The following is a 17,825-nucleotide window of genomic DNA, read 5'->3' on the forward strand; positions in this document are numbered from 1 at the left end:
CTATTTTATGACAACACAATAATTCTCAAAAATATTTGTTTTTCTTTTTTTTCTTATGTATGCTCTAAAAATATAATAAACGTTGATTTATAATTATTAATAATATCTAATTATAAATAAAACAAATAATAATAAAAAACAAAAAAATATAATCTAAATAACTATAAAAATAATATTATTAAAAAACGATAACATAACAATTAAACTATATACATGATCCTTCAAATTCAAGGACTGCCATCATCTCCTAGTAACTCCGGGACTTCTGCCGCCATGATATCAATCAATGGCTAATCCCCTGGTTTCATTGCACCTGGTTCTACTGTGTCTGCAGCGGGGTAATTGATATCGCTTAACTTTGGCCAATTGCGACGGTGGGTTAAGGCTGATCCATCAAGTTTCCTTCAATAGCCGCCGATTGGATGGGTTGTTCCATATTATTTCTATGCTATCTTCTACTGGGCCCATTGGGGCTTCGCTCCCTAAGATGACACGATTAGCAATAATATGTCCACACTAAATTTCTACCCAATCTTCGGTAATTTTCTCCTTGATGGCAGGGCTGCACAACCCGGGTCTGATATTACTTTGACGTCGCAACTGGAGTGGAAGTACTTTCGATTTACGAACTGGAGGATTTACTGAGAGGAAATGTCCGGGAATTAGAAGGATGGATTATATTCAAGATCTTATGTATAGATTAATTGTTTTTTGTATGTTTTTGATTTTTTAAAATTTTTAATGATATTATTTTTATAGTTATTTTTAGATTATATTTTTTTGTTTCTTTTATTTTATTTGTAAATTGATGTTTTTAATAATTATAAATTAACGTTATTTGATTTTTAGAGATAGGAGAATTAGAGAAAAAACACAATTATGTTTCATCAAGAATGATAGAATTATCATTAATTTATTGCAATGTTAATAAAAAAATAAAATGTTGCGCAAATCAATAAAGATATATCTTTATTGATTTGTAATAAGATATTTAGTGTATTGATAAATTAATTAATGTTAATTTAATGAATAGGTGATATTAAACGAAAAGTTTATAAACAAACCTGGAATGCATGAAAGCCTCTAAAAATATTAAATCTACTCCCTTCATTATTATTATTTATTGCATGTTTTATATTTATTTTATTTTTTAAAAATTTAGGAATAATTTAAGGTAATAAAATGCTTTATTGGCTAAGATAATAAAATAAATTCAATCTAAAATTTTAAAATAATTATTTATAAATGTACCTTATCAGGGCTAAGTAAAACCTTTAGTTAAATTATGAGGCCTTAATTATTAAACACCCTACACTTTTTTTTGATACCACCAGCTATCCCACCATCTTTCTGCATCGTCGTCCTCATCTGTCCTTGATTCGGTCGAATTTTTACTTCTTAATTTCGGGGAAATGAACAAGCTATGGGTCAGGATGCAACATTTGGGTCATTCCAAGGATAAGGATAAAAGAGAGATGGAAAGAAGGGATCTTCGGTATTTTTTTGCACGTCATATTTTTATTTTTTTTAGCCAGAAGTAAAAGATATTTTTTTAAAAAAATTATCGACTTGTAACAAATAGAGTATTTATTAGAAGCTCCCCTAGACCCGATATATCATAGGTAGCATATCATTTTGTAAATTTTCCAGTAACATATTTTAAATGATATTTCCAAGTAGTAACTACAGTGCTCAATATATGTATAGCTTGACAGTCACATAGTGTCCTTAAATACTAGTTGGGTCGAGAGTAGCGTTATTGATTATATATATATTTTTGTTTAAATATTAATAGCTTTTATCCTTATATAAAATTCTTTATTTTTTTCGAGTAGTGATATCATCTACCACGTAAAGCGATATGCCTATTGTAAAGTCATTTGATCGTAAATTCGTCTACTTTTCTGATTGGTCCATTTAATGGCTGTAAACAAAGATTATATTTTAATAGCTAATAAATTACTTGGAATTATCAAATATAAGTGGTGTATCGATACCACTTTTTGGAGGCCGATCAGATATTCCCGATATTAAATTGATGTCGGCCGATTACTGATCCGATATCATATCTAATTTTGTAATCTGTAAAGATACCAATGGTTTTAATTTTTAATATACTTTTTATTAGTATAACATCTATAATTTAACTATACTATAACTTGTGTCATTTAAATGTATTATAATGATCAATGATATTTTATATTCAATTTAATTTTAATTCTAAATGTATATAAAATATTTTTATTGTTAAATCACTTTTATATAACATTAATCTTTATACATAATAAGTAATAAACAAATATATTATGAAATTTCAAATAAATATTTAAAATAATATTTAACATTAATCAGAGACTTGCAGAGGTACCATTTGTACGGCCCGGCCCAGATTAAAAAAATTTCGGTCCAGCCCGGATTTTTTTTTCAAAATTTTTTACGGCCTGGCCCGGATATTAAAAAAAAATTTTTTTAGGCCCGGCTTGGAATTTTTTAAAATTATATTCGACCTGGTATATACAAAAAATTCATTATTTCGTATTTTATCATATTTTTTGGTGAGTATTATCATTTAATAAGCAAGTATATTAGCTAATGTTGTTAAACGGCTAGCCGATTTTTTAAAAATCGAAATTTCGATACTATATCTCTAGACCTTTGCTCCTTCTATGAGCAAAATTTTCAGGCTTGTATAATATTTTCTGGATAAAAAACTGAGTCAAGGTTTAACAACACTTTTTTTTAAAAATTCTAAACAGATATTTACTATATTACAAATTGATACTATAAAAAATTTCTGTAAATAATATTTTGAGAGTATACTATGTATTTATAAAAAAACTATTTTAAATAAGAAAAAATATAACATATATTATTATAATAATGTATTTAATCCTTTGTGTATTTATTTCATGGCAGGAAAACTATAATTTTATTATGTAATAGATATTATGAGTGTTAGCTAGTGTTAGCTTTCACCAAACATTATATTAATCATAACTATATATAATCATTATAACCATATCTAATTGACGAATATAATAATTCACGTTGTATAAATTTTTTAAAAAAATACCTGGGCCGGGCCGTATTTTTTTTAAAAAAATTTTTCAGAACTGGCCCTGCCCGAGTTTAAAAAAAAAATCAGGCCTAGCCCGGGTATATTTTAAACCGGGCCCGGCTTAGGGACGGGCCTGCAGGTCTCTGACATATTATATCGAAGATTTCTTTTTAAAAATACCAAAATTTCCAATTTATCAGAGGTCAGTCTGCGGCGATGGTAACTGTCAATATCACCAGCTTCACTAAAAACATATTCTGAAGAGATTATCCCACACTTTTATAAACAGAATGCGCAAAAAAATAACAAAATAGCAGAATGTTTATAAATTAAATTAATTAATATTATTAAAATATATATATAAAAATGCATTTCGATTTTATATATAAAAAAAATGATTTTAAATATAACTTTTTTTAAAAATTTTATAACATTTTATTTTTGTTATAGACTGTATATAAAATAAACCGGCATAAAATTCATATTTAATAATGATGTTGCCCATTTTGACTGATGTTGACGAAAATAGACAATACGATCAAAGGAGTCACTCCCTATAAATCTAAGTTCTGTGCTGCAGAGTATGATATACAGAATATAAGAAGTGACCTCGTGATTCTAAATATCTATTAAATGAAATAGGTTTTATTCATATATTTAAAAATTTCAAAAATCTAACACACAATTTCATTAAAATTTTAAAATTTGCCAAAGTTTTAAAACTTTTGAATTAAAAAAAAAGATTTTGGGCATAGCCTTAAAAAACGATTTAATTTTTCTTGTTCAAAGAGCAGGAAAATATATGGTTTAACCACTTTCCTATATTTTTTGACATTGTGTACAATACCGGTGTTCAAATGCAAAAGAAAATATTTATATATAGCAATTTTTATATTGTTGCATAATTTTTAATTAAGTTTCATCTAGTGGTGTTAAAAACGTATACTTAGCTAATTTTTAGAAGACGGCTAAAAGTTTTAGCGAAAAAAAATACCAAAGCTTCGAGATTTAGCCAAAATCAAATCTTTTTATTATCTTTTTGTTAAATCCAGTGGCATCACTAGCCTTTACAATCTCAAGAGGGGTTCAAGATTATTTTGTTTAACAATTTTTTTTAATGCTAAATTTTCAAAATGGCCTTTATTTATAAAATTTTTAGAAGGAGAGGGCTTCAAATTTTTCAGGAGGCTCGAGCCCCTGTGTCTTTCCATTGACTTTACTGATTAATTCTCAAGACTTAGGAAATTTTATTTGTATAGAATTTTGATTTGACTGGATAGATAAAAAAAATACATGAACTTTTTTTTGAGTTTGAACAACAAAACAAAAATTTATATTGTTTATTTACAAAAAAATAAACAATCAAAGGTTGTTAGTCGGTACCAATTTAGTGCGACTCAGCGAACTTGATAATGTTCAGATCGACGAATACAAAAAAGTTAAGAATTTTAATTTTTTTCATATTTTTTTTTAAAAATCCCATTAAGTTTTTCAATATCAATTATTTCATTTTTCTTTTTAACAAAATAATATTTAAAATTTACAATAGACTATATATATATATAGTACTTCTAAGGTAGTGGGCCAGGTGATTAGTTATTAAATTTAGATGTGTTTTTTTAAATTTAATGCTGAACTGAAAAAAGCATCTTAAGCTAGTTAGCCACTGGATGTTCAAGACTGCTCAAATTTATTGAGAAATTACTATCTAGTTGAATTTCACAATAAAATATTTATTTATCAAGATGCCCACCTTGTAGTTATAGAATGAAAGAAATTTTTTTAAGCAAGATTTTGAAGCTATTTGTTTCAAGTGACTTTCTAATTGATGTTGTTTAAATCTTAACTTGGTGGGAACTAACACCCCTCTAATCCATTAACGATTTCACCCTTTAATTTTATTCGATTGGTAGCAGTATCTTCACAACTTCCTACATCCCTTCAATTTCGGTGACTATCTTATCTCAGTCCCCCTCCCACATTTTTCCCATGGTAGAAGCAAGTCCCTGGTGAAGGGCAAGTATATTTTTCGTCCTGCTTTGTTTTGGTTATGTCTCATTCCAGTTTTGGAAAAATATTCCTAAAAAAATAAAAATATCTATTAATTTCCATTTTGCTAATCAACTCATTTTATCCATTAATCATTATTAAACATTCATTAATTATGCATCTGAACATTAATATATTCTAGAAAAGATTTATCATTTGTATTTGGTTAATTGTATTCGTATAAGTGTCGAAAAACTTTTTCAGCAGGTCACTTGGCAAAAAAGTCGAGAATTGAAAACTTTATATTTTATTAATTATATACTGAATCATAATGGATAATATGAATTTTGGAAAAATCCTAGCTGGCTTCCATAATAGTATTATTAATTAAGTAAACTGAAATTTAAAGTTTAATATTATCATGTGATAAATAATTTAGTTTCATATTTATTTTTTGGAACATTCTGAAAAAGTTCCCAAATCACCGTTCTCGTTTTACAATTTTCCACAGATTGCATGTTCCTGACATTTACATCAATTAGTTTTTTGGAATGCCCTTTATTCGAAACTAAAATATATTCTTATATTGTATAATATATCCAAAAAAGATTATATTACCTGGTATCTTAGAACAAATAGTGAGCTGCAGGGACGTTATAGCTCAAGAATATATCATGGAATGCATTATACAAGTATTTTATTTCCTTTTTCTTTATTATTAACCCTTAATTTACCAGATATAAAAATATAACATTGTTGCTTATCAACAGGATGGAGACTATATAAAATAATAGACCTTTTACTTTTTATTTCTTATTTAAAATAGTGAAAAAAAATAATATGCACAAATACTTGATTCATTTATACATATTTTTCCGTCTTTTGTGAACATTCACCCCTTTTTAAATGTATATTTTTAGATTCTAGAGTCACGTATAATACCTAGTACTATTAGTGTCCCAGTGAAAAAGTTTAATCACTGTCATTTATTTTCTACTATTTGTCATAATTTTTTTCCCTTTTTTTATTCGTCCATCTGAACATATATTCAAGTATGGCATTCGAAGAAACAACAGAAATGAGGATGCTTAAGAATAAATTCTCGATCAGATAATCTATTTGAACTTTGAATTATTATGGACAATATTTTTTAAAGCTATTTTCCCACCTTCTGAAAATAACCTTAAAATACTATTTTTCATTTCTATCTTTGGCTATAAAAAGAATTAGATATCTGTGTTCTCTATTATTTTTCTCCTAAAAAAGGATATTTTTTCTTATTCTGGCGAATTACAGTTCCTTTAGAATTAAACGTGCGTCTTTACATACACAAACCCGTTCCACTTCGTTCAAAATTAAACATGTTCATTTTCTTTTATTTTTGATGATCATATACAAAACTTTCCAAGAATTTCGGAATGCTTTATTAGACCTAGGCCTCCGAAAAACGAATCAAATAATAAAATCAATATTCGATTCGGAAATTTTTCTAAAGCTTATAAAAAATAGATTATATTTTGCAAGACAATTATAAACAGATGTCGATGTTTTAAAATGACACTTTTAAGGATTCTACTAAAACTAATTGTCATATTAGCATATCAAAATTTACAGAAAATAACAAACGAAATAAAACCCAATGATTTCATAAAGTTATCCGAATAATTGGACAAAAACACCCAATTTTTAGAATTAGAATTGCTTATAAAAATATCTATATTATTTTCTATATGTTATTTCTTCCATCTAATATTCTCAACCGCTCACATGAAGGCAAAGATCCCTGAATGGACAATATATCAACTGCCATTTTTGACAACACGGGAAAATGATCCCGATGCAATCTCCCATTCTAATAGTTTCTTACTAGAAGCAATTCTAAATTCATTAAGATATGTTTCAACCTCACATATTGATGAGATGATATTATGTTTGAATATTTCATCCATGTTTGACTGTACTATTGTTTTATCAGATGATATATTAATATTATGTTTAATTTTGTATTCATTATATATTTCCTTAAATTTTTCTAATAAAATTGTTTTATTTATGTTATATGAGGTAGGTAATTGTTCAAAGAGTTCAATTTAAAATTTTTGAATAATACAAATAATTTCGAAAAATACGAATAATACCAATAATTTGAGTTGTAAAAGTTTCTAGATATAAAAATGTTATATCTGTTTCTAGATACACTTTTATAACCAGTATCTATATTTAGATACTCTTTTAGGGTTTCTATATCTGTTTTTAGATACTATTTAAGATACATTTTGATATACTGTAATTAACGCTTTTTTATCTTAAGAATAAAAATATTTGAATGCAAAATACATTTTATTTCATATGAGCATATTATTTAAATAAATATATATTAAAAAATATTAAGAATAATATAAAAAAAATATAAAAAATTATATATAAAATATGAAAATTGACATATAAAAAAAATTTAATTATTCATTAAATTTTATTTTTTTTCCCATTTAAATCTATAGATATCAGTTCAATATTATGAAGGTTGTTTTTATCATGTGAAGGAATATATAAATCCTTGCTTAGCCATGACGCCCTTTAATTATTAAAAACAATACCATTGATGCACAAAATTATTTTAAGCCAAAAAAATTTATTTAGAATTTTTTAGTTTAAAGATATTCCGATAACTTTTAATTAAAAAATTATAAGTTTAATGTAATAATTTTTTTTTATGATAAATGCTTGCTATAACTGAGAGAACGATAAAAATATGGGTATAGACATTTTTTTATATAGTGTTTGAATTTAAGATTTTTGTTTGAGAACAACTACGAACCCTGTATATAAATATGATAAAATTAGTATCTATATCTAGATACATTTTTAAAAGTATATCTGTATCTACGTAGGTTTTTGACGATGTATCTGTATCTAGAGATATTTTAAGCGATGTATTTATATCTAGATCCATTACTTTGATAGTTTCGAATTTAATAATGAGATGCGACAAATACTTTTTCTCATTATTCATATTCGATTCGAATTTTCAATAATTGTAATAAGAATCGAAGCGAATATTGAATAACAATTAATTCTAATTAGACCCCTGATGATTCTAGAACCTCCGGAATGTATTTTATTAATATCTTAAAAAGTACTTATCTGACTAAGACAAATTTTACCTTAATGTATATTGGTCAAAAATGATTAAACTACTAAAAAAATCTAACATCAATACTTTATAATAATCTTATAACATTTGTTGTAATTTTATTTTATTATGAATCCCAATAATCAAAGGTATTCCCCGACGAATTCCACTTAGCCACTCTAAACAGCTTTTTGAAGGCGTGCTCTCAATTACACCCAGACGTCAAGGTCAAAAATATCATGATTTGCTTGATAAATAGGTAAATAAAAAAACGCACGCTACCATCTCGTTATATTGATATAATACAATTTATACACCGAATTTTCTAAATACAATCTATTTTTTTTATTTAAGACTAAATTTAAACATTTTAAAATGATCACCTTCTTTTCTTGACTTCCCCCCCCCCCCCCCGTTGTTATATCCTTAATTTTATTAAAAATACATATATATTATGATGTTTTTTTTGTTTTTTTTAAGTTTTACTCTTTTTTAATAATTAAATTATACCATTACGCTTTACAGAAAAAATAGGAAAAGATGAATTTTATATAATTTATATTTCTATCGTAGTTTTTATTTAGAATTTTTATAACGGGTAAAAATGTGCTCCAAAGTGTTAAGATCAAAATATAAATATATTATGTTATAAACCACACAATAAAATATTGATAATTTATGTCTCTGAGATATTATATATATTTTTAAATTTTATTAAATAACATAAAGATAATAATGTTATAAACCACACAATAAAATATTGATAATTTATGTCTCTGAGATATTATATATATTTTTAAATTTTATTAAATAACATAAAGATAATAATGTTTTTTAATTTAAAAAAAATATGTCATAAATATTATCTAGATTGGCTAGGTATGCTCAAAAAGAAGGTCCTTCCTCCTTGGTCATTGATGAAGATATTAAATTATTTGACGTTTTTTCCGAGCAAATTTCTCAAATTATACAAGTTTTTAAATCAATTTTTTTAAGACTAAAGTATATTATAATATTTTAGAGCTCTAAGAAATATCCCCAAATTTTACCACCTTGTTATCTCCCCCCCCCCCCCGCGAAAATGCACATCAAGATGTTATAATATATTTGCATCTATATTCACGAAAATGTAAATACTTTTGGGAGATCATCACCTTAAGTAGACTTGATTATAGGGCTGAGCAAGAATTTACAAATAATGTTATTCTACATAACCAGGGTTGGCAAGTTGGCCAATTGACCGAAGGAGAATTTAACCTGATTAAATACTCTAAAATATTATCGGTGAATAAATATATTTATTTTATTAACTAATATGTATTTAAAGTATGTTTATGTTTATCAATCTAATTAGGTTATAATTTATTTAAAAATATATCTGTATCATCTATACATCGATTTATTTATAATTTTATATTATATAGGGTTGGCAAAGATCAATTTAATTTAAACGCGATTTAAATCACCCCGATTTTTTAATAAAATTCTATTTTTGAAATTATTTCCCAAAATTTAAATGTACTCGATATTGATATTAAAAGAAAAATAGTTTTCCTAAACGATATCTGCACATATCTATGAATTTTTGATTGACAGTCGGCTTTTTATTTGACAAAATATCAAATTAGCTCATGACATCAATATATTTTTTAAATAATTTCCTAACCAGATCTCCTGAAGCATTAACTTTTTATTTACAAAGAAATATTATACTAAGGTAAAAAAAATATGAGGATCATATTTTTAAATCTAAATATGTTTCTGTAATTTAAATAATAGTATTTGGTTTAAATCGCGATTTAAATAAAAAAATTGATTTTTTAGAAAGTCATATATTTTGCCAACAAATATTTTTCCCGTTATTAATTTGATTGGATGTCAATATATAATTAAATATAATAATTTTGTTATAACATGGTTTAAGAAAATTAATATGCTAATTTATATTACATTATGTAATTATCCTAAGAGCAAATACTATGCAAGAAAACTCTGCAAGCAGCTGTTGGAGAAGTTGGATATATATTCGAAATTAATTACCATTAATATATTAAATGAAGAAATATTTTGGGCGAAAAATTTAAAGTTTTAAAATATTCTTTAACATTTAGCTATCTTATTGTTGTAAGTGCAAACGGATAAATGTACTTTATCCCACTTAAAAAACTAGATGCTTAATTTGGAAAACACATTATTCAATCATGCCATGATTTTATAATTTCTCCACCTGAAGAAAAAAATTAAAAATACGTTTGAAAAAGAAAAAACATTCCAAATACATATGCTCACACCGCTGATTATTTAATGGATTCCCAATAAAAGGGAAACATCTTACTAGTAGTGAGTATAATGAAGCATGTAATATAATATAAGAATTAGGCATTTTACAAGGTGATGATAATTAAAATATTTTAAGTGATATAATAAATTTCAGAAGTAAATACGGCATTTAATAATTAAAATATGTGGAAAGCAGTAACTTTTATTAAAAAATCAGATTTGGGAAGTTATTGGAATGAGCTTTGCCCACCTTGAACTTTAAGAGAAATGTCAAATATCTTACTAATAATTAGTCATACTTCTTTTTCAGAAAGAAATTTGTCAGCTTGTGATAATATTCATACGAAGAATAGAAATCGATTGAAGATCTCGACAACTATAAAGTTGGTAAGAGTATATCATAACCTAAGATTGATTAAAAATATTAAAGTAAATGATAATGATGAATATAAATCAGAACAAATTCTGCCTTGGAGAGCAAAATGTTAATTATAGGTTAAAAAAAAAAAATTTTAATATTACATAAATTCAATTTTTATTATTATATATAAAATAAAGGTTAATATTGTTTTAAAAAACAATTATTTGAATTTGACCGGTCAAATGCATAACCCTGTACATAATGTAACTCGCGCAATTTTCCCGTTATGAATGTAACGAAGAATCAAAGGTCCTGCCATTCGGTCCGGGGCTTTAAAAATATATTAAAAAATTCTAAAAAATAATGTGGAAGATTATTTTTTTCTCTTGTTAATAAAATGATAATTTAAATTTATCTGTGGATAAGGACAAAACAATTAGTGATTTTAAAAATGTGTCTAATTTATATTTTTTTAATTAAAAAATTCCGGGCCAGGCTCAGGCTTAAAATGGAAACTAGTGCTTAAAAATTTAAAAAATAAGTCCCTTGTAGGATTCTTGGAATCAATAATAGTATTTTCTATTGTAGAATCAATACTTTTTTAAGAGGTGTTTTCATCGCTTTAAATATATTGGCGTCCATTAAATTTATAAAATATTCATAATATATTTTTTCATCACTTCAAATATATTTTGGCCATTTTCTATTAGTAAAAAAAATATTCATAGATTTAATAGCTTTAAATATATTTAAATGATTATAAAAATGATTTTTTTAATCTTTTATACAATTTTTTCTGGAAATTTATTTATTTTATAATTCTGATATCCTATATAATTTTTATTTCAAAACTCATTATTTGTAAGAATTTTCTTCCTGAGGTTATAAAATTATATTGCTTATTTAACTCCATCTTCAGAAAATTTTAAATAAATACAATATATTTATTTACCATCGTATTATTAGGATCTCAAGCCTTAAAATTTTTATAGGACAAAAGCTTAAACTAATTACAGAGACAAATGAGGGTTTCTATTACGTCAAAGATCTCAATTAATATCTCTCACTCTGATTATGTTTCAATCATTTCCTATTGGCTTATCTTAAAATTATCAATTTTTTAGATGTAGATATCATTATATTTTTAACCATATTTTTAGCTGATAAAAATTTAATACTTCTATTTATCACAAAATTATTTATATAGGAATTAATAAAATATCGAATAAATATCAAAATAAACCTTAATATTTTAAATTATTCTTATTTATTTTATTGCAATATTATTAAAACAACTGATTTCTTAATACTTTATAAATAAAAAGAATAAACATAGCTTAATTTCAAAAAACACAAGAAGAAAACATAATTATCTCAAAAAATTAGTATATCATTATATTATAATTTTATTAAAATGCTTTGAAGGTGCATTTATTAAATAATATTTAAATTAAAATCTTTTATAAAATCTATTTTTGACATTGGTGAGTGTATAATATATTTCATATTATTTCCATGTTTACAATAAATAAAGATTGGGTTTGGAAAAACGTGCCAGATGCTAATTTCATAGGTTCTGCCTCTACCCATTTTGTAAAATAATCGGGCAACTGTAGTATTTATTGTAAACACAGTATCATCTTAAATCACTACGGTATTTGAATCGACAAAAATTTTCTTAATGAATCAAATTGTTACATTTAAATTCATGATTATGAATTGATAACAAGCAATAACAGATGACTATCAACCAAGCTAGTAATAGAAAATATTCTTTACTATTTGAAATAGTCAAATGTAAAGCAAACCATTTTGTGATTATAGAAGATATTCTTTATAGAAAATAAAGAATAAGGGTAATTCCATGACAAATCGATCAGTGATTCGGACGTCCATTTTAAAAAAGGATGAAACTTGGTATGAAGGTCAAATGAATTGTATATTTTATACAAATCCGCTCTAATATATCCCGAGTTATGGGCCTTCGAAGTTCGATGAGAACCTTTTCCTCTTTTAAGGAATATTAAAATAGTCAAAATTTTTTGGTCCAAAGTAACAAATTATACATCATTTTGTAGCCCTTAAAATTTTCTTTAAGAAAATGAAATAATTATTTTTAAAATATCAGTGTCATTGTATTTCAGATAAAACAAAAAATATTTTGAAAAATTGCCCATTTAAAATGATGAAAATAATGAAATATGTTTATTGCCAATATATTTACATATTTAAGTAAAAAATATAATTATTAATGGAAGAAAATAAAAATTTAAATTTATTTTATTTTTTATAATTTTAGTAAAAAATTCGAAACAATGAAACTTATCAAATATGTTTATTGCCAATATATTTAAATATTTAAGGAAAAATATTAACGGAGAAAATAAGAATTTAAATATTTAAGTAAAAATATTAACGGAGAAAATAAGAATTTAAATTTTATTTATGTTTTATTAATTTAGGAATAAATATATTAATTATAGAGGGCGCTAATTAAAATTATATTATATTTTCTTTTTATTTGAGTATAAAAAACGTATTTTTAAAAATTTCTAGTGTATATAATGATTTTATAGATATATTAATGGTTATTTATAATATAAAATACTTATTTCATTTTAAATATTTATAAATTATTAAAGTATAATAGGTGATACGCCAGGAGTAAATGGGTTATACCAAATTTTTTATGTTATTTTTCCTTTTTTTTATATTTTCTTTTTATTATATTTTCTTGTTGTTGAAATAAAGTTATGTTTAAACCAGTTTTAATAATATTGCAATAAAATAAATAAAGAATAATTTAAAACATTAAGTTTTGATTTTAATATTTATTCGATATTTTATTAATTTCTATATAAAAAAAATTTATATGTCATAAATATAAGTAATAAGTTTGAATCATCTTATACAGTTGAAAATATGATATATGCATCTAAAAAATAAAATGACAACTTTAAAATAAGCCAACAGGAAATGTTTGAAACAGAATCAGAATGATAGCATATGTCTCTGTGATTAGTTTAAGCTTTTGTCCTATAATAATTTTAATACTTGAAATCCTAATAATACGATGGTAAATGAAAGAAAACTTTTATACATTGTATTTATTTAAAATTTTCTGAGGATGGGGTTGAATACGCAGTATAATTTTAACCTCAGGAAGAAAATTATTACAAATAATGAGTTACCAAATAAAAATTATATAGGATATCAGAATTGTTAAAAAATCATTTTTATAATCATTCAAATATATTTAAGGCTGTTAAATCTATTATATATATTTTTTTTACTAATAGGAAATGGCCGCCAATTTATTTGAAGTGATGAATAAATAAATAATGAATAAATTTAATGGCCACCAATATATTTAAAGCGATGAAAACATCTCTTAAAAATCATTATGGTAGAAAAATATCACTATGGTATGGAAGCTACAATGAGGATTGATTTCACAATTTTACACCGGTGTAGCCGAGGGTCTTAAAAAATTAATCAATTTGCTGGGCTCTATGAAAACCCCTATAACCGTTATATTTGTTTGTGTAACGTTCATTTTTTGTTACTTAAAAAAAAGGCATTTTTTTAACGATGTTTTTAAAATTAAAAATACTTTTATTAAAAAATAAATAAATTAAACTATATGAATTATTATATCTCATCTAATAATGAGACAAAGAAAAAATATATTTAATTATATTATTTCTATATTGCTCTGCTCTTTCCCTTCTTTTTTTCCTGGGCCCCCATAAAAAATAGATGATTTATTATTAGATATTACGTTATATAACTAATAGAATTCTCACCAATATGTTTTACGAGTTGCAAATGTAAAACCTATAAAATCTGCTACATTCTACTAGATAATAACAGATGAAACCATGGATAAATCCATAAAAGAGTCGCATTCAATATGTTTTCGTTTTGTAAAAAAAAGGATTTAAGTAAAAATAAAATTTATGAAGTATCGGAAGCAAATTTTGAAATTTACTGAAAAGAATAAAAAATTTATTAAACCAAATAAAGCTTATTGAAAACTTTATTTCTTAAAATGATCATAACAATATTTGAGAGAGTAGAAGTTGTAAATGCTGAAATCCAAAGTTCTTCATTATATTTTCAAAATCAAATCCTAATCAAAACTCTAGAAGCAATACGACAAGTATGATAATTTCGATAAGTCTGGAGAGAAGTTAATTTAAAGTCAAGGAATTAAATGTAGAGGACTCCATTTTAAAGAAAAAATGCCTTTAAGATTCGAAGTAGGCTTTAATTTCATACTATAATTTCGAATCAATTAATGAATTATAGACAAATTTATTATGAAGTTTTAGATCTTACTATTCTTTAGAGGACATCATAACCATATTAAAGGTACAAAGTAAGAAAGAAATTATTTCTGTTTTTTCAGAGTATGTAAAATTTATCAAAATGCTATTAACAAATCTAGAAGTGAGTGTTCTGTAGAACGATCGTTTTCATGACTAGCACCTCTTAAATAAGAGTGACGACTAAATCATATCACAATTTTAAATGTTTATAAAGAAGAAGAATAGGAAAACATAGTTCTTAAAAAATATTAAAACTTATTATACTAGTATTGCTTAACTGTTCGATTTTTAAAAATGGCTAACCCAATATTTTAGCCAAAAATATTCAAGCCTCGAGATTTCGCTTATAGATGTTCAAACCTTTCTGCTATAAGCGAGATATCCAGGCTTGTATAATATTTTTTAGCTACTTGAGAGCTTGATCTAATTATAAAAAACTTTAAGGGAAATGAAGAATAAGATTTTCTATATAAAATTAAAAATTACAACTTTTTTTTCTTATTTCTTTACAATTAATATTCAAGTCCCCATAGACATTTTGATAAGTCACCTCTCTGATAGATAACCGATATCGACTTATCTAATATAATAGTATTTATATTATTAATCTATTTTATTATATAAATTAATTTAAATGTATTATTAATTAAACAAAAATTGCCATGTTTTTTTTCTCAACATTTTCTTTTATCCAATATTAGCATTTTATCATAATAATTTTTTATCCATCATTTTGCTATATAGAAATTATCAATTAATCTAAAAATACCCATCGACCGATATTTAAAAAAAGTGAATGGGATATTAAAGCAATTAGTGATTATCCCTAATATAAAAAACATTAAATATTTGTAGGCTAGATCGAACGTAATATCATCCGAGGACATTGTATGCTTACAGAGTTGTTTAATCAACCTCGCTTTAACATGCTACCCTCAAAACATGGAATACGTGGACAGATGTCTCGATACTATGACAAAGATATTTAAGAAGATGAACATTTTGAAGTATGAATTTAAATACAAAGGAAAAATGGATTATTCTGATTAAGAAAAAAAAAATTTATCCATCACGTTTTCATAGTTTATAATTCTAAATCCATAAATTAATACACACTATTATTTTAGTTAATTTTTAAAAATACAATGAAATCTTCGGGGTTGTTAAAAAGTATCTATTATAGTATCTACTAGTTTTGTTAAACTACTCGATTTGACCCGATTTTTAAAAACGACTAACTCATTATCTTATCCAGAAATATATTACGCAAGCCTGAAGATTACTCATAGATGGCACTTAACGAAATTTTGAGACTAGCCGTTTTTTCTCAAATCGAGTCATTTAATTTATAGATTCCCTATTTTTTATCTCATTTTGCCCAAAATTTTAAAATTTGTTACTTTAGATAAGAAAAAAAAAGAAATCGGAGTATATTTTAATTATAACAGTATAATGTTTTTGTACCATTTTATTATATATATATATAATTGATATCGATTTATTTTTTCACTTATCAGAATACACCACGCCTCTATAATTTGCAAAGAACTCTCCAAAATGGTCAAGTCTATAGTTGACGGGTATATGCACGATGGAGATTTACTTAAAATCGCCAGACTTAATCATTTAGCCCCGTTGTTTTGGTTTTTCGACCGCGCCTCAACCCTTGACGTGTGTGGTTATCTTGTTGGGAAATTGTTGGAAAAAGGATCACTCATAACGGATGCTAAAATGGTTCGTAAATCATTTACAAGCGTCTTCTTTTAATACATCATCTACTATATTGTTTTTCGTTCATTTTATTATTTTTAATAATATTCAACTCAGACAAAGCCATAATATATATTGATAGAAAGTTTGGGGAGGAAAATGTAACTACTCGATGGCAATTATTTGCTTAGTATTAATTCACTAGTTTATTAACTAAGGAAAGGCAACTTTTTTAAAAAATCAAAATCAAAAATTCTCAAAACAAATACAAAAACGGTTATTATTTGAATAGTTGAAATAAAAAATCGCATTAAAAGACAAAACTAAAAATAAAACTTGCATTTTTTTGTTTTTTTTTTATAAGAAGAATGGTATTCATTATTTTCACCACTTTCTTCAAACTGATATGTTAAAGATTCCTGGAAATTTTTCACTCTAGATTTTAACTAGAAATATTTTGTATGTTTTTAGCTATTCCTTTATCCCTAATTTTTACTTAAATATTTAGATATATTAATAATAAAATTATCAGCTGAGTTTTATGGTGCCAGTCTCAGACTAGCTCAAAAATATTCATTATTGTTTTATCTAAAATACATCAACATTGAAAATATTTTTAAAAAATTTTTATATTTTCTTAAAGAGAATTTTAAGGGCTACAAATTGATATATAATTTATAGATTTGAACTAAATATTTATCGAATAAGTTCTCTTTATTTTTTTTGCAAAATCAAATAGCAAATTTAACCTTTTTCTTTGCCACAAGTTATTATATTTTTGTTGTAACGATTTTTCTCCCGCTTTTCCTAATATTTATGTCGTTGACATTGTTGGGAATAAAATGATTGTTATTTATGAATATATGAAAATATACAAAATACGGCTGCATCGATATTTTTGCCGATATTAAAATGGCCTGTATAAGTCTGTATATTTCGAAATTGGCACAAGATTAACAGAAA

The 17,825-nt window shown here is 24.8% G+C and overlaps 1 protein-coding gene across 2 annotated transcripts in view; it reads left to right on the forward strand.

Moving 5' to 3' along the window:
• LOC135923396 (vacuolar protein sorting-associated protein 35-like) overlaps positions 1–17,825 on the forward strand; it is a 39,550-nt gene that overhangs the window by 14,088 nt on the left and 7,637 nt on the right. For both annotated transcript variants that reach the window (XM_065458115.1, XM_065458116.1), the window contains 7 exons: positions 1,335–1,495; positions 4,427–4,496; positions 5,656–5,739; positions 8,330–8,439; positions 9,051–9,153; positions 16,008–16,159; positions 16,670–16,886. In XM_065458115.1, coding sequence (XP_065314187.1) covers positions 1,335–1,495; positions 4,427–4,496; positions 5,656–5,739; positions 8,330–8,439; positions 9,051–9,153; positions 16,008–16,159; positions 16,670–16,886 — 897 coding nt within the window. The remainder of the gene's footprint in view (positions 1–1,334; positions 1,496–4,426; positions 4,497–5,655; positions 5,740–8,329; positions 8,440–9,050; positions 9,154–16,007; positions 16,160–16,669; positions 16,887–17,825) is intronic.

The sequence above is a fragment of the Gordionus sp. m RMFG-2023 genome, chromosome 2 (genome assembly GCF_954871325.1).
Source record: "Gordionus sp. m RMFG-2023 chromosome 2, tfGorSpeb1-WG-v2, whole genome shotgun sequence".
Taxonomy (NCBI): domain Eukaryota; kingdom Metazoa; phylum Nematomorpha; class Gordioida; order Chordodea; family Parachordodidae; genus Gordionus; species Gordionus sp. m RMFG-2023.